General features: G+C 55.1%; 1 protein-coding gene across 5 annotated transcripts in view; it reads left to right on the top strand.

Annotated features, from left to right (window-relative positions):
- Positions 1-9,872: 9,872 nt before the first annotated feature.
- The window catches only part of POF1B (POF1B actin binding protein), a gene marked incomplete in the record, with an annotated part of 126,140 nt that continues 109,488 nt past the window's right edge, over positions 9,873-26,524 (top strand). For all 5 annotated transcript variants that reach the window (XM_056540431.1, XM_056540430.1, XM_056540429.1 and 2 more), the window contains 2 exon segments: positions 9,873-10,060; positions 12,717-12,960. In XM_056540431.1, coding sequence (XP_056396406.1) covers positions 12,754-12,960 — 207 coding nt within the window.

The following is a 26,524-nucleotide window of genomic DNA, read 5'->3' as shown; positions in this document are numbered from 1 at the left end:
AGGACAGATGTCGGGGGAACACGCTGCAGGACAGATGTCGGGGGGAACACGCGGAAGGACAGATGTCGGGGGAACACGCGGCAGGACAGATGTCGCGGAAAAAAAGCGGCAGGACAGATGTCGGGGGGAACACGCGGCAGGACAGATGTCGGGGGGGGGCGGGACACGCGGCAGGACAGATGTCGGGGGGCTGGACACGCGGCAGGACAGATGTCGGGGGGGAACACGCGGCAGGACAGATGTCGGGGGGGCGGGACACGCGGCAGGACAGATGTCGGGGGGCGGGACACGCGGCAGGACAGATGTCGGGGGGGGCGGGACACGCGGCAGGACAGATGTCGGGGGGCGGGACACGCGGCAGGACAGATGTCGGGGGGAACACGCGGCAGGACAGATGTCGGGGGGAACACGCGGCAGGACAGATGTCGGGGGGAACACGCGGCAGGACAGATGTCGGGGGAAACACGCGGCAGGACAGATGTCGGGGGAAACACGCGGCAGGACAGATGTCGGGGGGAACACGCGGCAGGACAGATGTCGGGGGGGAACACGCGGCAGGACAGATGTCGCGGAAAAAAGCGGCAGGACAGATGTCGGGGGAACACGCGGCAGGACAGATGTCGGGGGGGGGCGGGACACGCGGCAGGACAGATGTCGGGGGGCTGGACACGCGGCAGGACAGATGTCGGGGGGAACACGCGGCAGGACAGATGTCGGGGGGGCGGGACACGCGGCAGGACAGATGTCGGGGGGCGGGACACGCGGCAGGACAGATGTCGGGGGGGCGGGACACGCGGCAGGACAGATGTCGGGGGGGCGGGACACGCGGCAGGACAGATGTCGGGGGGAACACGCGGCAGGACAGATGTCGGGGGGAACACGCGGCAGGACAGATGTCGGGGGGAACACGCGGCAGGACAGATGTCGGGGGAAACACGCGGCAGGACAGATGTCGGGGGAAACACGCGGCAGGACAGATGTCGGGGGGAACACGCGGCAGGACAGATGTCGGGGGAACACGCGACAGGACAGATGTCGGGGGGAACACGCAGCAGGACAGATGTCGGGGGGAACACGCGGCAGGACAGATGTCGGGGGGGGGGGGGCGGGACACGCGGCAGGACAGATGTCGGGGACGGGATACGCGGCAGGACAGATGTCGGGGGGGCGGGACACGCGGCAGGACAGATGTCGGGGGGGGCGGGACACGCGGCAGGACAGATGTCGGGGGCGGGACACGCGGCAGGACAGATGTCGGGGGGGCGGGACACGCGGCAGGACAGATGTCGGGGGGGCGGGACACGCGGCAGGACAGATGTCGGGGGGAACACGCGGCAGGACAGATGTCGGGGGGAACACGCGGCAGGACAGATGTCGGGGGGAACACGCGGCAGGACAGATGTCGGGGGAACACGCAGCAGGACAGATGTCGGGGGGAACACGCGGCAGGACAGATGTCGAGGGAAACACGCGGCAGGACAGATGTTGGGGGGAACACGCGGCAGGACAGATGTCGGGGGGAACACGCGGCAGGACAGATGTCGGGGGAACACGCGGCAGGACAGATGTCGGGGGGAACACGCGGCAGGACAGATGTCGGGGGGAACACGCGGCAGGACAGATGTCGGGGGGGGCGGGACAAGCGGCAGGACAGATGTCGGGGGCGGGATACGCGGCAGGACAGATGTCGGGGGGGGGCGGGGACACGCGGCAGGACAGATGTCGGGGGGGCGGGACACGCGGCAGGACAGATGTCGGGGGGCGGGACACGCGGCAGGACAGATGTCGGGGGGGGCGGGACACGCGGCAGGACAGATGTCGGGGGGGCGGGACACGCGGCAGGACAGATGTCGGGGGGGGCGGGACACGCGGCAGGACAGATGTCGGGGGGAACACGCGGCAGGACAGATGTCGGGGGGAATACGCGTCAGGACAGATGTCGGGGGAAACACGCGGCAGGACAGATGTCGGGGGGAACACGCGGCAGGACAGATGTCGGGGGAAAACGCGGCAGGACAGATGTCGGGGGAACACGCGGCAGGACAGATGTCGGGGGGAACACGCGGCAGGACAGATGTCGGGGGGAACACGCGGCAGGACAGATGTCGCGGAAAAAAAGCGGCAGGACAGATGTCTGGGGGAACACGCGGCAGGACAGATGTCGGGGGGGGGCGGGACACGCGGCAGGACAGATGTCGGGGGGCTGGACACGCGGCAGGACAGATGTCGGGGGGCGGGACACGCGGCAGGACAGATGTCGGGGGCGGGACACGCGGCAGGACAGATGTCGGGGGGGCGGGACACGCGGCAGGACAGATGTCGGGGGGCGGGACACGCGGCAGGACAGATGTCGGGGGGAACACGCGGCAGGACAGATGTCGGTGGGAACACGCGGCAGGACAGATGTCGGGGGGGAACACGCGGCAGGACAGATGTCGGGGGGAACACGCGGCAGGACAGATGTCGGGGGGGCGGGACAAGCGGAAGGACAGATGTCGGGGGGCGGGACACGCGGCAGGACAAATGTCGGGGGGTGGGACACGCGGCAGGACAGATGACGGGGGGGCCGGACACGCGGCAGGACAGATGTCGGGGGGCGGGAAACGCGGCAGGACAGATGTCGGGGGGGCGGGACACGCGGCAGGACAGATGTCGGGGGGCGGGACACGCGGCAGGACAAATGTCGGGGGGGGGGCGGGACACGCGGCAGGACAGATGTCGGGGGGGCGGGACACGCGGCAGGACAGATGTCGGGGGGGCGGGACACGCGGCAGGACAGATGTCGGGGGGGGCGGGACACGCGGCAGGACAGATGTCGGGGTGGCGGGACACGCGGCAGGACAGATGTCGGGGGGCGGGACACGCGGCAGGACAGATGTCGGGGGCGGGACACGCGGCAGGACAGATGTCGGGGGAACACACGCGGCAGGACAGATGTCGGGGGGAACACACGCGGCAGGACAGATGTCGGGGGGAACACGCGGCAGGACAGATGTCGGGGGGAACACGCTGCAGGACAGATGTCGGGGGGCGGGACACGCGGCAGGACAGATGTCGGGGGGGCGGGACACGCGGCAGGACAGATGTCGGGGGGGCGGGACACGCGGCAGGACAGATGTCGGGGGGGCGGGACACGCGGCAGGACAGATGTCGGGGGGGGCGGGACACGCGGCAGGACAGATGTCGGGGGGGCGGGACACGCGGCAGGACAAATGTCGGGGGGAACACACGCGGCAGGACAGATGTCGGGGGAACACACGCGGCAGGACAGATGTCGGGGGGAACACACGCGGCAGGACAGATGTCGGGGGAACACGCAGCAGGACAGATGTCGGGGGGAACACGCGGCAGGACAGATGTCGGGGGGAACATACACGGCAGGACAGATGTCGGGGGGAACACACGCAGCAGGACAGATGTCGGGGGGAACACACGCGGCAGGACAGATGTCGGGGGGAACACACGTGGCAGGACAGATGTCGGCGGGAACACGCGTCAGGACAGATGTCGGGGGGAACATGCGGCAGGACAGATGTCGCGGGGAACACGCGGCAGGACAGATGTCGGGGGAACACAAGGCAGGACAGGCTGGTTTGTAGGTTTCTGGTTGACGAATAGAATGTCAGGATGACAGTTTGCAGCTGCTTATGCACAGCACAGTACATACAGCCCCCCTATACATAGCCCCACAACCCCATATAAACAGCCCCCCACATACACACAGCCCCCACATCCCCCTTATATACACAGCACCATATATACAGCCCCATATATACATAGCACCATATGTCGGGGGGAACACGCGGCAGGACAGATGTCGGGGGGAACACGCGGCAGGACAGATGTCGGGGGGAACACGCGGCAGGACAGATGTCGGGGGGCGGGACACGCGGCAGGACAGATGTCGGGGGGGCGGGACACGCGGCAGGACAGATATCGGGGGGGCGGGACACGCGGCAGGACAGATGTCGGGGGGGCGGGACACGCGGCAGGACAGATGTCGGGGGGGCGGGACACGCGGCAGGACAGATGTCGGGGGGGCGGGACACGCGGCAGGACAGATGTCGGGGGAACACGCGGCAGGACAGATGTCGGGGGAACACGCGGCAGGACAGATGTCGGGGGAACACGCGGCAGGACAGATGTCGGGGGAACACGCGGCAGGACAGATGTTGGGGGAACACGCGGCAGGACAGATGTCGGGGGGAACACGCGGCAGGACAGATGTCGGGGGGAACACGCGGCAGGACAGATATCGGGGGGGCGGGACACGCGGCAGGACAGATGTCGGGGGGGCAGGACACGCGGCAGGACAGATGTCGGGGGGGCGGGATACGCGGCAGGACAGATGTCGGGGGGGCGGGACACGCGGCAGGACAGATGTCGGGGGGGCGGGACACGCGGCAGGACAGATGTCGGAGGAACACGCGGCAGGACAGATGTCGGGGGAACACGCGGACAGATGTCGGGGGGAACACGCGGCAGGACAGATATCGGGGGGAACACACGGCAGGACAGATGTCGCGGGGAACACACGGCAGGACAGATGTCGGGGGAACACGCGGCAGGACAGATGTCGGGGGGAACACGCGGCAGGACAGATGTCGGTGGGGGGCGGGACACGCGGCAGGACAGATGTCGGGGGGGCGGGACACGCGGCAGGACAGATGTCGGGGGGGCGGGACACGCGGCAGGACAGATGTCGGGGGAACACGCAGCAGGACAGATGTCGGGGGAACACGCAGGACAGATGTCGGGGGGAACACGCGGCAGGACAGATGTCGGGGGGAACACACGGCAGGACAGATGTCGCGGGGAACACGCGGCAGGACAGATGTCGGGGGGAACACGCGGCAGGACAGATGTCGGGGGGAACACGCGGCAGGACAGATGTCGGTGGGGGGCGGGACACGCGGCAGGACAGATGTCGGGGGGGGCGGGACACGCGGCAGGACAGATGTCGGGGGGAACACGCGGCAGGACAGATGTCGGGGGGGAACACGCGGCAGGACAGATGTCGGGGGGAACACGCGGCAGGACAGATGTCGGGGGAAACACGCGGCAGGACAGATGTCGGGGGGAACACGAGGCAGGACAGATGTCGGGGGGAACACGCGGCAGGACAGATGTCGGGGGGAACACGCGGCAGGACAGATGTCGGGGGGAACACGCGGCAGGACAGATGTCGGGGGGAACACGCGGCAGGACAGATGTCGGGGGAAACACGCGGCAGGACAGATGTCGGGGGAAACACGCGGCAGGACAGATGTCGGGGGGAACACGCGGCAGGACAGATGTCGGGGGAACACGCGGCAGGACAGATGTCGGGGGAACACGCAGCAGGACAGATGTCGGGGGGAACACGCGGCAGGACAGATGTCGGGGGAAACACGCGGCAGGACAGATGTCGGGGGGAACACGCGGCAGGACAGATGTCGGGGGGAACACGCGGCAGGACAGATGTCGGGGGGCGGGACACGCGGCAGGACAGATGTCGGGGGGCGGGACACGCGGCAGGACAGATGTCGGGGGGGCGGGACACGCGGCAGGACAGATGTCGGGGGGGCGGGACACGCGGCAGGACAGATGTCGGGGGGCGGGACACGCGGCAGGACAGATGTCGGTGGGGGGCGGGACACGCGGCAGGACAGATGTCGGGGGGGCGGGACACGCGGCAGGACAGATGTCGGGGGGAACACGCGGCAGGACAGATGTCGGGGGGAACACGCGGCAGGACAGATGTCGGGGGGAACACGCGGCAGGACAGATGTCGGGGGAAACACGCGGCAGGACAGATGTCGGGGGGAACACGCGGCAGGACAGATGTCGGGGGGAACACGCGGCAGGACAGATGTCGGGGGGAACACGCGGCAGGACAGATGTCGGGGGGAACACGCGGCAGGACAGATGTCGGGGGAAACACGCGGCAGGACAGATGTCGGGGGAAACACGCGGCAGGACAGATGTCGGGGGAAACACGCGGCAGGACAGATGTCGGGGGGAACACGCGGCAGGACAGATGTCGGGGGGAACACGCGGCAGGACAGATGTCGGGGGAACACGCGGCAGGACAGATGTCGGGGGGAACACGCGGCAGGACAGATGTCGGGGGAAACACGCGACAGGACAGATGTCGGGGGGAACACGCGGCAGGACAGATGTCGGGGGGAACACGCGGCAGGACAGATGTCGGGGGGAACACGCGGCAGGACAGATGTCGGGGGGAACACGCGGCAGGACAGATGTCGGGGGGAACACACGGCAGGACAGATGTCGGGGGGGCGGGACACGCGGCAGGACAGATGTCGGGGGCGGGATACGCGGCAGGACAGATGTCGGGGGGGGCGGGACACGCGGCAGGACAGATGTCGGGGGGTCGGGACACGCGGCAGGACAGATGTCGGGGGGCGGGACACGCGGCAGGACAGATGTCGGGGGGGCGGGACACGCGGCAGGACAGATGTCGGGGGGCGGGACACGCGGCAGGACAGATGTCGGTGGGGGGCGGGACACGCGGCAGGACAGATGTCGGGGGGGCGGGACACGCGGCAGGACAGATGTCGGGGGGAACACGCGGCAGGACAGATGTCGGGGGGAACACGCGGCAGGACAGATGTCGGGGGGAACACGCGGCAGGACAGATGTCGGGGGGAAACACGCGGCAGGACAGATGTCGGGGGGAACACGCGGCAGGACAGATGTCGGGGGGAACACGCGGCAGGACAGATGTCGGGGGAACACGCGGCAGGACAGATGTCGGGGGAACACACAGCAGGACAGATGTCGGGGGGAACACGCGGCAGGACAGATGTGGGGGGAAACACGCGGCAGGACAGATGTCGGGGGGAACACGCGGCAGGACAGATGTCGGGGGGAACACGCGGCAGGACAGATGTCGGGGGGAACACGCGGCAGGACAGATGTCGGGGGGGGGGCGGGACACGCGGCAGGACAGATGTCAGGGGCGGGATACGCGGCAGGACAGATGTCGGGGGGCGGGACACGCGGCAGGACAGATGTCGGGGGGGCGGGACACGCGGCAGGACAGATGTCGGGGGGCGGGACACGCGGCAGGACAGATGTCGGAGAGCGGGACACGCGGCAGGACAGATATCGGGGGGGCGGGACACGCGGCAGGACAGATATCGGGGGGGCGGGACACGCGGCAGGACAGATGTCGGGGGGGCGGGACACGCGGCAGGACAGATGTCGGGGGGAACACGCGGCAGGACAGATGTCGGGGGGAACACGCGGCAGGACAGATGTCGGGGGGAAACACGCGGCAGGACAGATGTCGGGGGGAACACGCGGCAGGACAGATGTCGGGGGGAACACGCGGCAGGACAGATGTCGGGGGGAACACGCGGCAGGACAGATGTCGGGGGGAACACGCGGCAGGACAGATGTCGGGGGAAACACGCGGCAGGACAGATGTCGGGGGAAACACGCGGCAGGACAGATGTCGGGGGGAACACGCGGCAGGACAGATGTCGGGGGAACACGCGGCAGGACAGATGTCGGGGGAACACGCAGCAGGACAGATGTCGGGGGGAACACGCGGCAGGACAGATGTCGGGGGAAACACGCGGCAGGACAGATGTCGGGGGGAACACGCGACAGGACAGACGTCGGGGGGAACACGCGGCAGGACAGATGTCGGGGGGAACACGCGGCAGGACAGATGTCGGGGGGAACACGCGGCAGGACAGATGTCGGGGGGAACACACGGCAGGACAGATGTCGGGGGGGGCGGGACACGCGGCAGGACAGATGTCGGGGGCGGGATACGCGGCAGGACAGATGTCGGGGGGGGCGGGACACGCGGCAGGACAGATGTCGGGGGGTCGGGACACGCGGCAGGACAGATGTCGGGGGGCGGGACACGCGGCAGGACAGATGTCGGGGGGGCGGGACACGCGGCAGGACAGATGTCGGGGGGCGGGACACGCGGCAGGACAGATGTCGGTGGGGGGCGGGACACGCGGCAGGACAGATGTCGAGGGGGCGGGACACGCGGCAGGACAGATGTCGGGGGGAACACGCGGCAGGACAGATGTCGGGGGGAACACGCGGCAGGACAGATGTCGGGGGGAACACGCGGCAGGACAGATGTCGGGGGGAACACGCGGCAGGACAGATGTCGGGGGAAACACGCGGCAGGACAGATGTCGGGGGGAACACGCGGCAGGACAGATGTCGGGGGGAACACGCGGCAGGACAGATGTCGGGGGAACACGCGGCAGGACAGATGTCGGGGGAACACACAGCAGGACAGATGTCGGGGGGAACACGCGGCAGGACAGATGTGGGGGGAAACACGCGGCAGGACAGATGTCGGGGGGAACACGCGGCAGGACAGATGTCGGGGGGAACACGCGGCAGGACAGATGTCGGGGGGGGGCGGCAGGACAGATGTCAGGGGCGGGATACGCGGCAGGACAGATGTCGGGGGGCGGGATACGCGGCAGGACAGATGTCGGGGGGCGGGACACGCGGCAGGACAGATGTCGGGGGGGCGGGACACGCGGCAGGACAGATGTCGGGGGGCGGGACACGCGGCAGGACAGATGTCGGAGAGCGGGACACGCGGCAGGACAGATGTCGGGGGGGCGGGACACGCGGCAGGACAGATGTCGGGGGGGCGGGACACGCGGCAGGACAGATGTCGGGGGGAACACGCGGCAGGACAGATGTCGGGGGGAACACGTGGCAGGACAGATGTCGGGGGGAACACTCGGCAGGACAGATGTCGGGGGGAACACGCGGCAGGACAGATGTCGGGGGGAACACGCGGCAGGACAGATGTCGGGGGAACACGCGGCAGGACAGATGTCGGGGGAACACGCGGCAGGACAGATGTCGGGGGTGCGGGACACGCGGCAGGACAGATGTCGGGGGGAACACGCGGCAGGACAGATGTCGGGGGGAACACGCTGCAGGACAGATGTCGGGGGGGCGGGACACGCGGCAGGACAGATGTCGGGGGGGCGGGACACGCGGCAGGACAGATGTCGGGGGGGGGCGGGACACGCGGCAGGACAGATGTCGGGGGGGCGGGACACGCGGCAGGACAGATGTCGGGGGGGGGGCGGGACACGCGGCAGGACAAATGTCGGGGGGAACACACGCGGCAGGACAGATGTCGGGGGGAACACACGCGGCAGGACAGATGTCGGGGGAACACGCAGCAGGACAGATGTCAGGGGGAACACGCGGCAGGACAGATGTCGGGGGGAACACACACGGCAGGACAGATGTCGGGGGGAACACACGCAGCAGGACAGATGTCGGGGGGAACACACGCAGCAGGACAGATGTCGGGGGGAACACACGCAGCAGGACAGATGTCGGGGGGAACACACGCAGCAGGACAGATGTCGGGGGGAACACACGCGGCAGGACAGATGTCGGGGGGAACACACGTGGCAGGACAGATGTCGGCGGGAACACGCGTCAGGACAGATGTCGGGGGGAACACACGTGGCAGGACAGATGTCGGGGGGAACACAAGGCAGGACAGGCTGGTTTGTAGGTTTCTGGTTGACGAATAGAATGTCAGGATGACAGTTTGCAGCTGCTTATGCACAGCACAGTACATACAGCCCCCCTATACATAGCCCCACAACCCCATATACACAGCCCCACAACCCCATATACACAGCCCCACAACCCCATATACACAGCCCCCCACATACACACAGCCCCCACATCCCCCTTATATACACAGCACCATATATACAGCCCCATATATACATAGCACAATATACACAGCTCCTTATATACAGCCCCATATATACAGCCCCGCGCTGTCTGCAGGAGGAGGCGGCAGGTAACACACACCTGTCTGCTGCGTCACCCGGCGGTGTCGTTGTGTCCCCGCCCCCTTTCCAGTCTGTCCCCGCCCCCTATCCTGTTTGTCTCCGCCCCCTCCTGTGTGACGGGCTCCGCAGCCTATAGACTCCCGGGGGGGGAGGTGTGAGAGTTTCTGCCCAAACAATCTGCAGGAGCTGGAAGTCCCAGTGTGGACGGAGACAAGAGGAAGAGACGCGACTGTCTGCAGGTACAGGGGGTCCGATTGTGTATAGGGGGTCCTGTCTGCTTATAGGAGGTCCTGGTATATATAATGGTCCTGTCTGCTTATAGGGGGTCCTGGTATATATAATGGTCCTGTCTGCTTATAGGGGGTCCTGGTATATATAATGGTCCTGTCTGCTTATAGGGGGTCCTGGTATATATAATGGTCCTGTCTGCTTATAGGGGGTCCTGGTATATATAATGGTCCTGTCTGCTTATAGGGGGTCCTGGTATATATAATGGTCCTGTCTGCTTATAGGGGGTCCTGGTATATATAATGGTCCTGTCTGCTTATAGGGGGTCCTGGTATATATAATGGTCCTGTCTGCTTATAGGGGGTCCTGGTATATATAATGGTCCTGTCTGCTTATAGGGGTCCTGTTTACTTATAGGGGGTCCTGGTATATATAAGGGTCCTGTTTACTTATAGGGGGTCCTGGTATATATAATGGTCCTGTCTGCTTATAGGGGGTCCTGGTATATATAATGGTCCTGTCTGTCTATTGGGGTCCTGTTTACTTATAGGGGGTCCTGGTATATATAAGGGTCCTGTTTGCTTATAGTGGGTCCTGGTATATATAGGGGGTCCTGTCTGTATGGGAGTCCTGTCTGTATATAGAGGTCCTGTTTGCCTTGAGGGGTCCTGTCAGTGTATATTGGCTCCTGGTTTCCTGCCTGTGTATAGGGTGTGTTTATATATAGGTACAGCTCCTCTGGTGTAAATAACTCCATGTGCAGCCTGTGCTCTCCTGTGTCACCCCTGGCGCTGCCAGATGTTGCAGAACTACAACTCTTATCTTGATGAGATTTGTAGTTTTGCCACAGGTTGGAGGACACTGCTATACAAGGTTTATTACATTATATTCAGGGTGACGTCACCAGTATCTGCTCTGGGCACAGGGCTGGAATTGTATTCAGTAAAGGTGTAGTGTAGAGACTGGCAGCAGATGACCTCTCACCTCTGGCCACTAGGTGTCTCAATCTGCTGTCCACTGCTTGTTGTCTGTCTCTAGTAGCAGATAGACCAAGGAAGAACACATAAAGTGGGGGATTCGTGTTAGAGATGTGTTCAGGAAAGAGGCATAGAGCCTGGGCTGTATACCTGTAATCTGTCAACCTGTCTGCCACCTCCTGAGGATCCACACTGTACCTGAAAGCTAAATCAAGGATTCCCTGTCTTCCCTCACCACCCATACAATTTTGAGCAACTGCCCAGCTGTAGACACCTGTGTTCCCACTACTATAGGTCCACAGTGCTGCCTCCTGAATGTAATCCTCCTTCACCATCACTTTAGTCATCATTATCAGCAGTTCACTGCTTAGACCAGGGCTGCTTTTGTGACACAACTGATTTTGTGACATTATTTATTTTGCTCCATTTGCAACTTGCAAACCTGGTGCATGAAAACGTTTTGTTTTCAATGCAAACTATTGCTCCCTGTTATCAGCCAGTAGACTTAGAGCCTCCAGAAACACATGACTGATATCAGTTGCTTCTCATGTGTTGCTGTTGCCCAACCCTTGTGCCTCCAGTTGTTGCAAAACTACAACTCCCAGCATGCCCGGACAGTCGTTGGCTGTCCGGGCATGCTGGGAGTTGTAGTTTTGCAACAGCTGGAGGCACACCTCATGGGAAACACTACTATTCTTGATAAGGGCCAGGAAACAAAACCAGGAAGACAGTAAGAAATACTGATAAAAAAAAAAGCAGGGTCAAACAAGCCAAGGTTAGAACCAGGAGTACTACAAGGTACAGAACAACAAGCAAAAGAATAGTCAGGCCAGCCGTGCTGGGAGTTGTAGTTTTGCAACAGCTGGAGGCACATTGATTGGGAAACACTACTATTCTTGATAAGGGTCAGGGAACAAAACCAGGAAGACAGTAAGAAATACAGGGGAAAAAAAGCAGGGACAAGCAAGCCAAGGTCAGAACCAGGAGTACTACAAGGTACAGAACAACAAGCAAAAGAATATTCAGGACAGCCGTGTTGGGAGTTGTAGTTTTGCAACAGCTGGAGGCACATTGATTGGGAAACACTACTATTCTTGATAAGGGTCAGGGAACAAAACCAGGAAGACAGTAAGAAATACAGAAAAAAAAGCAGGGACAAGCAAGCCAAGGTCAGAACCAGGAGGACTACAGGGTACAGAACAACAAGCAAAAGAATAGTCAGGACAGCCGTGCTGGGAGTTGTAGTTTTGCAACAGCTGGAGGCACACTGATTGGGAAACACTACTATTCTTGATAAGGGTCAGGGAACAAAACCAGGAGGACATTAAGAAATACAGGGTACAGAACTACAGGGTACAGAACAACAAGCAAAAGAATATTCAGGACAGCCATGCTGGGAGTTGTAGTTTTGTAACAACGGGTTTGGGAAACACTGATCGAGGTCAATGCTGAAGGTGTCAGCTCTTGGTGTATACAGCGCTGTACATTATATAAGACAGGAGGGATGTTGTGCGCTGTATTACCTGTCGGGAACCTGCTTGTTTTGCCTGAGGTCTGAGGAGGGGATCGGACTTGCACACAGTTTTTCAGAGTCTCTGCAAAAATTCGACTCTCAAAATTTTGCTTTGACTACAACTCCCAGCATGCATTCTTTATGACTCCTGTATTCACCTGCGTGTCTTGTCTACAGGTATAAAGGTGTTTGACCCCCCCCCTCGTCCTGAGTGATGTCCACCTCCAGCTACTGGGTGTCGGAGAACGGCAGCCCCTCGGAGAGCAGGGACAACGTCTTCTACGAGCGAGTGAGGACCTACAGTCCCATCACTAAGGCCGTCCACGTGCTGGATAACTCGCCCACCCTGTCCCCCGCCTCTCCGGGCCCCGCAACGCAGTCAATAGTATGGATGCCGGAGTCACAGACATCCCAGATACAGGTGAGTAGAACACTAAGTCGGGGCATCTACTTACTGGACCAACACTGGTCAATAAAAACTGTGCCAGTAAAAATCATGCACGCACAAGCAAGGCGAGCGTCCATGTCATGTCCGTATTTTATATGTTGCTAATCTTAATCTTAAAGTGCAGCCTGTGCAATTTATGTCAAATAGGAAAGAGAATAAAATACTGTATTTGCATCGAATTTCATCCGTTGTTAAATGTGTGATTCAATATCCTGCTAGAAGGTGCCGATCGGTATTTAGTATACAGGAATAAGGACCACTTTGCATACATACTAAATCGGTGGTCTCCAAACTGTGCACCTCCAGATGTTGCAAAACTACAACTCCCAGCCTGCCCAGACAGCGTTTGGTTGTTGCCATACTACAACTCCCAGTATCTATAAAAAATGACTCATTATCCCAGAATAAATTGCTCTAAAGTCTTGGCCACTAGGTGTCTCACTTCTCTGCAACCTGCTGTTCACTGGATGTTGTTAGGGGAATTCTGTCTCTAGCAGCAAATAGACCAAGACCGAACACATGAAAGGGGGGTATAGTGCTTTGTTCATGAGAGAGGGATAGAGCCTAGGCTCTGTAACTGTAATCGTGTCTGCCTCCTCCAGAGGATCCACACTGTGCCTGAAAGATAAATCAAGGCTTCCCTGTTATCTCCCATACCCTCACCCATACAGTCACGAGCAACTGCTCCTTGTGGAGATACCAGTTTTCCTACTACTATAGGTCCACGGTGCTGCCTCCTGAATGTAATCCCTCCTCACACTCACTTTAGCCAATGGCTGTCCGGGCATGCTGGGAGTCATAGTTTTGCAACATCTGGAAGGCCACAGTTTGCAGACCACTGTACTTGATTATGATATACCGGTAGGCAGGACTTGAGCTTCCTGGTTCACAGAATACCAGGACTAGTTTGAATTTATTTGCACTAATTCTCCATGGTGAGAATAACATTGAATGCAGATCTATTGTTCCCTGGTATCAGCCAGTTGTAGCTTTATGATAGTTCAGTGATAGTTGGTAGATGGTCTGTGTGACTCTGGCATTAGAGCAATGGTCTTTAACCTGTGCAAAACTACAAATCCCAGCATGCCCAAATATCTGAAGGCAGCGGGGGCATCATGGGATATGTAGTTTTGCACTGCTAGAGAGCCACCAGCTGAGATGCACTGGTGGGATGTACCTAAGGCTGTCTAGGCATGCTGGGAGTTGTAGTTTTGCAACAGCTGGAGACCCTTTAGTTGTACTTGTTGGATGTACCAAAGGCTGTCTAGGCATGCTGGAAGTTGTAATTTTGCAACAGCTGGAGACCCACTGGTTGCACTGGTTGGATGTACCTAAGGCTGTCTGGGCATGCTGGGAATTGTAGTTCTGCAGCAGCTAAAGCCGTGTTTCCCAACCAGGGTGCCTCCAGCTGTTGCAAAACTACAACCCCCAGCATTCGGCTGTCCAGGCATGCTGGGAGTTGTAGTTTTGCAACAGCTGGAGGCACCCTGGTTGGGAAACACTGAGCTAGAGTGCCACATAGTGAAGACCAGTGCATTAGATATTCCAGTCTTTCGTTTCGCAGAACGCACACCCTCTTTGATCATTTCACAGTTCAAAACCGAAGCGCCGCGCCCTGTGTCAGTAACATGCGCCGCATCCAGCCAGACACCAGCAGTTAACCCCTCGGTATCCAGACAATGGTAAAGGTGTTACAGGCGGCTGCTGCGGGGCTGTGACTCACCTGCAGCCTGCCCCTCCCCCCACCCAGGTAACGCTCATACCCCAGAATCACATGTCACCCGTAACCTTAAACTTTTTTTCATTATTTATCGCCATTCATTATAGAAGGAAAAATGTGACATCAAATCCATTCAACAAATGGCGCCAATGTTCCATAAAATGTTCCGTCTGCTCCGCCTCGTGATCACCTGCAGCTGCAATACCTGTCAGGATTCCTCTGTGCAGGACAATATACGTCCAGTGTAACAGAGCTAAGTTTGTCATTTAGGAGGTATCACTGTGTGTTATCTGTGGTGTTACATAGGACTGCAGGTCACATCTATACATTATCTGTACTCAGAGAGTTATCACTGTGTTATCTGTGGTGTTACATAGGACTGCAGGTCACATCTATACATTATCTGTATTCAGAGAGTTATCACTGTGTTATCTGTGGTGTTACATAGGACTGCAGGTCACATCTACTACATTATCTGTACTCAGAGAGTTATCACTGTGTTATCTGTGGTGTTACATAGGACTGCAGGAAACATCTATACATTATCTGTACTCAGAGAGTTATCACTGTGTTATCTGTGGTGTTACATAGGACTGCAGGTCACATCTATACATTATCTGTACTCAGAGAGTTATCACTGTGTTATCTGTGGTGTTACATAGGACTGCAGGTCACATCTATACATTATCTGTACTCAGAGAGTTATCACTGTGTGTTATCTGTGGTGTTACATAGGACTGCAGGTCACATCTATACATTATCTGTACTCAGAGAGTTATCACTGTGTTATCTGTGGTGTTACATAGGACTGCAGGTCACATCTATACATTATCTGTACTCAGAGAGTTATCACTGTTATCTGTGGTGTTACATAGGACTGCAGGTCACATCTATACATTATCTGTACTCAGAGAGTTATCACTGTGTTATATGTGGTGTTACATAGGACTGCAGGTCAAATCTACTACATTATCTGTACTCAGAGAGTTATCACTGTGTTATCTGTGGTGTTACATAGGACTGCAGGTCACATCTACTACATTATCTGTACTCAGAGAGTTATCACTGTGTTATCTGAGGTGTTACATAGGACTGCAGGTCACATGTACTACATTATCTGTCCAGGCATGCTGGGATTTTTCGTTTTGCAACAGCTGGAGGCACACTGTTTGGAAAACAGTGATCTAGATACAGAGTTGTGTTTTGTCTGGATTTCCATGCTGAAGACAATAGGCTGCTGTAATCCTGATTCCTGATGTGACTGTCGCCTCCTGTTGTTGATATCACTTAGTTTTTTCTGCCTTCTATGTTACCCATTGCATTGAATGTATACCTGCAGTAATAACTGCTGCCATTAGATGGCTCTGCAGTGCTATAGACAGGGAAGGCTATATAAGGGACTGCTTACTGGAAGTGAGTCAGTGTGTGGCTGAAGTCACATGGCAGGCAGAGGTCTCCTGTACTGAGTGGAGGAAAGAACGAAGCTAAGAGCCATGGGGGGATTCCTAATGGGGGAGATTCCTAAAGGGGGAGCCTCAGGGGACCCTGGTGTGAGAGATGCAGCTGCAGGGATATGTGATATCGGTGAAGTGTTTGCAGTAGCCCCCGTGAGACCAACCTGAGGAATTGGAATGTGCAGTAGACGGTGGCCATGAGAGCTTCAACCAGCAGAATATGAGACTGTTCGAGTGAACTTTGATAGTCAGGGGCAAAAAAGGAGGGGTTAACATGCACTTGTCTTCTGGATACCCCGCACCTGTATAGTGTGTGTCGAGTGATGGATGCAGGATCAGTTGTGGGGGGGATGTGTAGTAAGGTCAGGATCTCAGGGTCTGGAGAATATTGTGCTGTATACAAAGCTTTATTGATCATTCAGTCATCAATACAAGTCATAAAAAAAATTAAAATCACACAAAGCATGACCGTACAATACACAGCACAGGTTCCCTAAGCTATACACCGTACCACATGCTACACTAACATTCCGCTCCATCACTCATTATCAAAGAAGTCGAAAAACCAGGGGAGAGGGTTGTGCTGTGGTCTGGGCACAGGAGCTTGTGAACTACTATATCAGCTGATGATACCAGGAACCATGGGCCTAAATGCCCTCCTGCATGAGGGGAGATGCCAGTCAGCAAGACCGCTCACCCATTGAGTCCATTGAGGGTTGTTGTCCAGAGATGTTTTACCGCTGCACCTGGGTGGGATGAGGCACCTTTATAAAACATTGTGTCTTGGCGCCTTGTGTGTGTGTGGGTGCATATGCCTCCTGGGGCAGCAGGAGATGTGCGTGCGGCCCTGGTTGGCAACCAGCGTGGAGGCGCCAAATGAGAATTGCATTGTGTTTTTTCATCCAGTGGAACCAAGCTGGAGGGCAACTGTGCCAGATGGTCCATAGGTCTGGCGCTGAGCCCCATTATAGCCTATGGGGCTCTGGATGGGACAAAGACCCAGCTTCCCGCATCAGACCTTCCCATCTAGGACATGTCAGGGATGTCACTGAAATTGTAAAAATCATCTTCCCTGCAAAAAGTGGACGTTTGTGTTGTGTCTGAATAAATCAGGGTTTCCCATGCAGTGTGCCTTCAGCTGTTGAGAAAACTACAACTCCCAGCATTCACCAGAAATTACTCCTTAAAAGGGGTTATCCAGGAATAGAAAAACAGAGCTAATTTCTTTCAAAAAGAGCGTCACGTCTGTCCCCTGGTTGTGTGTGGGATTACAACTTGGCACCTTTCACTTTAATAGAACTGAGCTGCAATACCACATCCAACCTGGCCGCAGTGGTGTATTTAGATTTTATTTTGGCTAGGCCTGACTTAGCTCATGTACCCACCACCTTTTTTGGCCCCACCTTCCCTCATTAAGCTTCACCCTTTCCAATTTGGGCCCCACCTTCCCTCTTCATGCTCCACCCTTTCAACTTTTGGCCCCACCTTCCCTCTATGCTCCACCCTTTCTACTTTGGTCTCCACCGTCCCTCTTTATGCTCCACCCTTTCAACTTTGGGCCCCACCTTCCCTCTTTATGCTCCACCTTTTCCAATTTGGGCCCCACCTTCCCTCTTTATGCTCCACCTTTTCCAATTTGGGCCCCACCTACCCGGTCTATGCTTCACCCTTTCCTCTTTGGGCCCCACCTTCTCTCTTTATGCTCTACCCTTTCAACTTTGGTCCCCACCTTCCCTCTTTATGCTCCACCCTTTCAACTTTGGGCCCCACCTACCCGCTCTTTGCTTCACCCTTTCCTCTTTGGGCCCCACCTACCCTCTTTATGCTCCACCCTTTCCTTGTTGGGCCCCACCTACCCGCTCTATGCTTCACCCTTTCCACTTTGGTCCCCACCTTCCCTCTTTATGCTCCACCCTTTCCACTTTGGGCCCCACCTTCCCTCTTTAGGCTCCACCCTTTCCACTTTGAGCCTCAAAATATTTCTAGCTGCCGCCCCTGGAAAAGTGCTGCCCTAGGCCTGGGCCTTGTTGGCCTAGTTAAAGATACAGGGTTGGGCAGCCATATTGGGTGCAACCTAACATTATAGAGAATTACTGCTGCGCCAAATTGGTATTTGAATCCCAGGAGAATATTTACCAAGTGTAACACTTAAAGCGACAGTAACCATCAAGCCTCTGTTCCATTAGTTTGCACCAGTATGTGCCTGTGACATTCCAGTGGGTGTGACCCCCTAATATAGCGCAGGGCGTGTATAGATTTACATCGCTCGCCGCCATGGTGTGCACCTGTAGATTCCGTCCTCCTTTTTATGTAACCGGTTCTTCAGGTGGGAGCGATTTATTGAGTTATTACAGCACTAAGAATATATAGATACATGTATATAAATATATAGACACTGCTGCTCTTATTTGCAACATTCTAACTCTCCGGTAACAAACTCCCAATGTGTAATGTGTGGAATGGCCACTAGAGGCGCTGGTTCAGAGAGAGAATACCTGGACAATCTGAAAGCTGCAGGTGTTTTCTAACCAGGGTGCCTCCAGCTGTTGCAAAACTACAAATCCCTGCATGCCCAGACAGCCGAAGGCTGTCTGGGCATGCTGGGAGTTGTAGTCTTGCCACAGCTGGAGGCACTCTGCTTGGGAAACATTGCTCTAAGCAATACAGCTAACATCTGAGCCAGTGTTTCCCAACCAGAGTGCTCCTAGCTGTTGCAAAACTACAACTCCCAGCATTCCCTGACAGCCGAAGGCTCTAATGTCTTGGCCACCAGGTGTCTCGCTTCACTGCAATCTGCTGTTCACTGCCTGTTGTTAGGGGAATTCTCTCTCCAGCAGCAGATAGACCAAGACAGAACACATGAAGTGGGGGCTCACTATTGCTCCCTGTTATCAACCAGTAGAGTTAGAGCCTCTAGAGACTCATGTGCTTCCGCACTATTTAGGTCGGTGTTTCCTCTACCAGTGTGCCTCCAGCTGTTGCAATACTATAACTCCCAGCATGGTTGGCCTGACTATTCTTTTGCCTGTCGTTCTGTACCTTGTAGTCCTCCTAGTTCTGACCTTGGCTTGCCTGACCCTTCTTGTTTGTCTGTTTGTATTCCTTGCTGTCTTTCTGATTTTGTTCCCTGGCCTTTATCATGTATGGCAGTGTTTCCTCAACCAATGTGCCTCCAGCTGTTGCAAAACTACAATTGCCAACATGACTGGCCCAACTATTCTTTTGCCTGTTGTCCTGTACCTTGTAGTCCTCCTAGTTCTGACCTTGGTTTGCCTGACCCCACCGGTTTGTCTGTTTGTATTCCTTGCTGTCTTTCTGGGTTTGTTCCCTTATCATGTATAGCAGTGTTTCCCAATTAGTGTGCCTCCAGCTGTTGCAAAACTACAATTGTCAACATGGCTGGCCCAACTATTCTTTTGCCTGTTGTCCTGTACCTTGTAGTCCTCCTAGTTCTGACCCCGCTTGTTTGTATTCCTTATTGTCTTCCTGGTTTTCTTCGCTGTATAGCAGTGCTTCCTATCCAGTGTGCCTCCAGCTGTTGCAAGACTACAACTCCCAGAATTCCCTGACAGCCGAAGGCTCTAATGTTTTGGCCACCAGGTGTCTCGCTTCAATGCAATCTGCTGTTTTGCAGCAGCTGGAGGCACACCGGTTAGGAAACACTGCAGGAAACTGATTGGATCACCCAGCTTTTCACATACCCAGAATGGTGTATAGAGCAGCATTACCGTGCACAATTACAATCTGTTTGTCAGTGTTTACTGACGTTCTGGAATTCTATTGAACTAATAAGAAAACAAATAAAAGCAGTTTAGTGTAAATGTTAGGATGAGGATATAATGGTTTTGTTACCCTGCGGTCCCAGTGGGCACAGACGCCATCACTTGCGGACTATACGCGCTGCCTGCTCTGGGTTGCAGAGCGTTACGTAACATTAGGCGTGTGTTCGTCAGTCAGTATGTCCCTTGTTTGTCTCTCCTTTGAAGCGTCCTGTCCCTTTAAGAAGCTTTCGTGACTGCCTTGAGTGACAAGGGTGCGCCCAGCTCCAGACCGGTGACTCTCTAGAGATTTGTGTTTGTTGAGCGGAGGCTCCGGAGTGCGGCGGAGGTTATTGGCTGCGTTCACCTGCTTCACTGTCTAGACCGAGCGGACGCGCGCGGAGATGGATCGGCGAGGGCTGCGATGGGTGAGGACGTGTGGATGATGGGGGTGACTGTTGGTGTCTTGATAGGAGTCTTAGGCTATATGTATCGGCCGCCTGGACTGAAGCTACGGGTGCCTGGGTTATACCTGATCCACATGACTAGTTCCCAGCACGGGCATAGCAGGAACCGCCATGGGGCCCAGGGGTTATCCAGGGTGAGGAAAATACAACAGTGCCACTCATGTCCTCAGTCTGTGTGAGGTATTGCAGCTCAGTTCCCTTGACATGAATCGTACTGAGTTTTTGGGAAAAAAAGCTGTCATTTTATTAATCTTGGATACTACTTTAAGGGGCCACCCAGGTGAAAGAACATTGTGGGGGGGTATCATTCAAAACTCCTTTTGCGCCCCTTTTAACCACAATTTTGTTGCAAAACAATCGTGCACTACATTTTCGAAGGAGTTTGCCCCAGAAATAACAAACGTTTGTACAGTCTTACAAGTTTTTCAAAAAGTGGGCGTGTCGTGAGGATTTTTCTGTAAATCGCAGGACTTTTTCGAAAGCTCATGCTCGGGTTTCGTGAAAATTCTGGCGCAAAGTTTACGCTAGCTTTGTAATGGTGTGAAAATGCATTATTATTTCTATATTATTTATTATTATTTCTTTATTATTTTTATTATTATTATTTATTATTATTTCTATATTATTTATTATTATTTCTTTATTATTTTTATTATTATTATTATTATTATTATTTATTTGAAATTTTTCCAATGTTTATATATTGCATTTTTAGGGCTCGTTCATACTTTTTCTCCTCTCCTGTAAAACACCAGACACCAAAGGGACCCCATTCAAGTCAATGGGATCCGTCAGGACCTAGCAGTGCCAGTTATGTTTTGCGCAAAAAAAAAAAAAAAGTGCTAAACGGGACTGCGCACAACAACGGTGTGAACCTAGACTTAAAGCGGTATTCCGGTGGAAAACTTTAATTTTTTATTTTTAAATGAACTGGTGCCAGAAAGTTTGTACATATTTGTAAATGACTTCTACAGTGTTTAAAAATCTTAATCCTTTCAGTACTTATTAGCTGCTGTATAATACAGAGGAAATTCTTTTCTTTTTGAATTTCTTTTTTTGTCTCGTCCAGTACTCTCTGCTGACACCTCTGTCCATGTCAGGAACTGTCCAGAGCAGGAGAGGTTTGCTATGGGGATTTTCTCCTGCTCTGGACAGTTCCTGATACGGACAGAGGTGTCAGCAGAGAGCACTGTGGACAAGACAAAAAAGAATTTCAAAAAGGAAAAGAACTTCCTCTGTAGTATTCAGCAGCTAATAAGTACTGGAAGGATTAAGATTTTTAAATAGAAGTAATTTACAAATCTGTTTAACTTTCCGGCACCAGTTGAAAAAGTTTTCCGAAAGAGTACCCTTTCGGTAATGTTTTGCCTTTGCGCTACTGTAGCGTTTCTGCGCAATTTAACTCATTGTAAACCACGATTTTGGTCATTTTCCATTCAAATTGCAAGTAAAAATGTGCGCATACTGCGACAATACTGCTGATAATACACTGCTGTGTCCCTCCCCCCCAATTGTTCATTTATGTAGGGCAGTGGTCTCCAAACTGCGGCCCTCCAGCAGCCAAACTGCGGCCCTCCAGCAGCTGATAAGTACTGGAAGGATTAAGATTTTAATAGAAGTAATATACAAATCTGTTTATCTTTCTGGAACCAATTGATAAAAATAAAAAAAATAAAAAAATTCCTGTGGAGTACCCCTTTAACCTCTCAGATGTGCCCTCTGATATCCTATCATTCTCCTGTATGTGATGACGTCACAGGCTGCTTTGTATGGAAATTGATGACATCATAAGTCTTGTGCTTCATGTTTCTTTCCCTAATAGTTTCCTCTGTATCGGTCCCTGGTTTTGGCGCGTCTCACTATAATCCCATTCATTCCTGTTCACACACGGAGTCGTGTACGCGCCGGTTGAACGTGGGTCCAGAGTCCGCAGAATTCTCCCGCCATGTTCTGGAGATCATTAACAGAGTCTGTGTCTCAGGTGTCAGGTGATCTGCGGGTTGCCGAGGAGCTGCTCCTAAACTGCAGTGATGTCACTATTGGGGTGATGTCATCGTGTACGGCAGCAGATGATGTCGTTGTAAAATGTTTGTAAGTGGCAAATGATGTCATTGCGTATGGCGGCGGATGATGTTGTCTGTGGCAGCAGGTGATGGTATTGTGTACAGGACCATGTGATGTCATTGGAAATAGAGCTGGCAATTGATGACGCTGTGTGTGGCGGCAGGGGATGTGTTTGTGTGTGGCGGCAGGGGATGTCGCTGTGTGTGGCGGCAGGGGATGTCGCTGTGTGTGGCGGCAGGGGATGTCGCTGTGTGTGGCGGCAGGGGATGTCGCTGTGTGTGGCGGCAGGGGATGTCGCTGTGTGTGGCGGCAGGGGATGTCGCTGTGTGGCGGCAGGGGATGTCGCTGTGTGTGGCGGCAGGGGATGTCGCTGTGTGTGGCGGCAGGGGATGTCGCTGTGTGTGGCGGCAGGGGATGTCGCTGTGTGTGGCGGCAGGGGATGTCGCTGTGTGTGGCGGCAGGGGATGTCGCTGTGTGTGGCGGCAGGGGATGTCGCTGTGTGTGGCGGCAGGGGATGTCGCTGTGTGTGGCGGCAGGGGATGTCGCTGTGTGTGGCGGCAGGGGATGTCGCTGTGTGTGGCGGCAGGGGATGTCGCTGTGTGTGGCGGCAGGGGATGTCGCTGTGTGTGGCGGCAGGGGATGTCGCTGTGTGTGGCGGCAGGGGATGTCGCTGTGTGTGGCGGCAGGGGATGTCGCTGTGTGTGGCGGCAGGGGATGTCGCTGTGTGTGGCGGCAGGGGATGTCGCTGTGTGTGGCGGCAGGGGATGTCGCTGTGTGTGGCGGCAGGGGATGTCGCTGTGTGTGGCGGCAGGGGATGTCGCTGTGTGTGGCGGCAGGGGATGTCGCTGTGTGTGGCGGCAGGGGATGTCGCTGTGTGTGGCGGCAGGGGATGTCGCTGTGTGTGGCGGCAGGGGATGTCGCTGTGTGTGGCGGCAGGGGATGTCGCTGTGTGTGGCGGCAGGGGATGTCGCTGTGTGTGGCGGCAGGGGATGTCGCTGTGTGTGGCGGCAGGGGATGTCGCTGTGTGTGGCGGCAGGGGATGTCGCTGTGTGTGGCGGCAGGGGATGTCGCTGTGTGTGGCGGCAGGGGATGTCGCTGTGTGTGGCGGCAGGGGATGTCGCTGTGTGTGGCGGCAGGGGATGTCGCTGTGTGTGGCGGCAGGGGATGTCGCTGTGTGTGGCGGCAGGGGATGTCGCTGTGTGTGGCGGCAGGGGATGTCGCTGTGTGAGGCGGCAGGGGATGTCGCTGTGTGCGGCGGCAGGGGATGTCGCTGTGTGCGGCGGCAGGGGATGTCGCTGTGTGCGGCGGCAGGGGATGTCGCTGTGTGCGGCGGCAGGGGATGTCGCTGTGTGCGGCGGCAGGGGATGTCGCTGTGTGCGGCGGCAGGGGATGTCGCAGTGTGCGGCGGCAGGGGATGTCGCTGTGTGTGGCGGCAGGGGATGTCGCTGTGTGTGGCGGCAGGGGATGTCGCTGTGTGTGGCGGCAGGGGATGTCGCTGTGTGTGGCGGCAGGGGATGTCGCTGTGTGCGGCGGCAGGCGATGTCGCTGTGTGCGGCGGCAGGGGATGTCAGTATATGCGGCGGCAGGGGATGTCAGTATATGTGGCGGCAGGGGATGTCGCTGTTTGTGGCGGGAGGGGATGTCGCTGTATGTGGCGGCAGGTGAAGGTGATTTTTGGCTGGGTCCCCGGAGATGTTTTTGGTGTTACAAGGGCGGGGAAGGACACTGCTGCATATTGTTATCCTCAATGTCATCCTCTGGAATGTTAAATGCTTAGGGGTCAGGTGACCCGGGGCAGCAGCAAGAAAGGAATCCTGCTCCACCATCACCCCCATCCTCCTCGCTGGCCTCTCTCCAAGGATTTATCTCCGCTGGGTTTTGTCTTTGGCCTCATAAATCTCCCGGCAGGAGAATTTTATGTGATTTTTTTGTTTTGTTTTTACGGTTTCTATTCAACTGTTTGCAAATCCTCTGCTCCAGAAAAAAGACTGTGTCCTACGGACCAAGACAGAATCTCCTCCAGAAGGAAGAGTCCTCCATCTGTACACTGGATGGCAACCAATATGGCGGCCATCACAGCTTAGCTCAATTGTTTTCCTATCCAGGGTGCCTCCAGCTGTTGCAAATCTACAACTCCCAGCATGCCGGGACAGACTTTGGCTGTCCGGGCATGCTGGGGGTTGTAGTTTTGCAACAGTTGGAAGCACCCTGGTTGAGAAAACATGGCTTATAAAAAAATAAACACTAGGGGTCCCCACACCGTCCAGAACATAATCCTGTCCAGTTGCAGCATTATCTTTGTCCCAGCTGAAGTACAGACAGGGACAAAGTCCAGGAAGTGAGTGTGGGACTAGTACTCTGTGCTCACTCCTGTCCTATAAGACTGCAGCATGAAAACAGAGAGGAGGGGGTTACAGAGCGGCCTGCAGTGATTGGATGAAGAGACCCAGCACAGCACAGCAGATTCAGGGAGGAAGTGAATGCATGGTGAGTGAGGGCGGGCTCAGTGCTTGCCTTGGACACGCCCCTACCCGAGCAGTGGATGAGTGAGCAGCAGAACAGAGGGATTTGTGAGCCGAATACAGAAGATAGACACATAAAAAAGACATGTAAAGAATCTGCATGATCTAGTGAGGAACATGTAGAAGATCTGAAGGAGAAGAAGGGTCAGGACTGGAAATATTGAATCTTTGCATCAACTTGATGTAATTGACAGTAAAAATACTTAAAATTGTACTTAGTAACCATAGAAACACCCGAAAGATCTAAAAACACTGAAGCAGCAAACGTGTAGGTCTCGAAACTTTTGGCCAAGACTATAGAATGTAACAGCAGAATTGTGAATGCAGCTCTGGATGTAATTGATAAGATATAATGTAACAGCAGAATCGTGAATGCAGCTCTGGATGTAATTGATAAGATATAATGTAACAGCAGAATCGTGAATGCAGCTCTGGATGTAATTGATAAGATATAATGTAACAGCAGAATTGTGAATGCAGCTCTGGATGTAATAGATACAGAAGACAAATGTAACAGCAGAATCATGAATGCAGCTCTGGATGTAATTGATAAGATATAATGTAACAGCAGAATCGTGAATGCAGCTCTGGATGTAATAGATACAGAAGACAAATGTAACAGCAGAATCATGAATGCAGCTCTGGATGTAATTGATAAGATATAATGTAACAGCAGAATTGTGAATGCAGCTCTGGATGTAATTGATAAGATATAATGTAACAGCAGAATTGTGAATGCAGCTCTGGATGTAATAGATACAGAAGACAAATGTAACAGCAGAATCATGAATGCAGCTCTGGATGTAATTGATAAAGAAGATATAATGTAACAGCAGAATTATGAATGCAGCTCTGGATGTAATAGATAAGATATAATGTAACAGCAGAATTATGAATGCAGCTCTGGATGTAATTGATAAGATATAATGTAACATCAGAATCATGAATGCAGCTCTGGATGTAATAGATACAGAAGATATATTGTAACAGCAGAATCGTGAATGCAGCTCTGGATGTAATATATACAGAAGATATAATGTAACAGCAGAATCATGAATGCAGCTCTGGATGTAATAGATACAGAAGATATATTGTAACAGCAGAATCGTGAATGCAGCTCTGGATGTAATAGATACAGAAGATATATTGTAACAGCAGAATCATGAATGCAGCTCTGGATGTAATAGATACAGAAGATATAATGTAACAGCAGAATCATGAATGCAGCTCTGGATGTAATAGATACAGAAGATATAATGTAACAGCAGAATCATGAATGCAGCTCTGGATGTAATTGATAAGATATAATGTAACAGCAGAATTATGAATGCAGCTCTAGATGTAATTGATAAGATATTATGTAACAGCAGAATCATGAATGCAGCTCTGGATGTAATTGATAAGATATAATGTAACAGCAGAATCATGAATGCAGCTCTGGATGTAATAGATACAGAAGATATAATGTAACAGCAGAATCGTGAATGCAGCTCTGGATGTAATAGATACAGAAGATATAATGTAACAGCAGAATCGTGAATGCAGCTCTGGA

The sequence above is a fragment of the Hyla sarda genome, chromosome 9 (genome assembly GCF_029499605.1).
Source record: "Hyla sarda isolate aHylSar1 chromosome 9, aHylSar1.hap1, whole genome shotgun sequence".
Taxonomy (NCBI): Eukaryota; Metazoa; Chordata; class Amphibia; order Anura; family Hylidae; genus Hyla; species Hyla sarda.
Note: the sequence above shows the minus strand (reverse complement) of the source record. Positions and strands in the feature narration are given on the sequence as shown.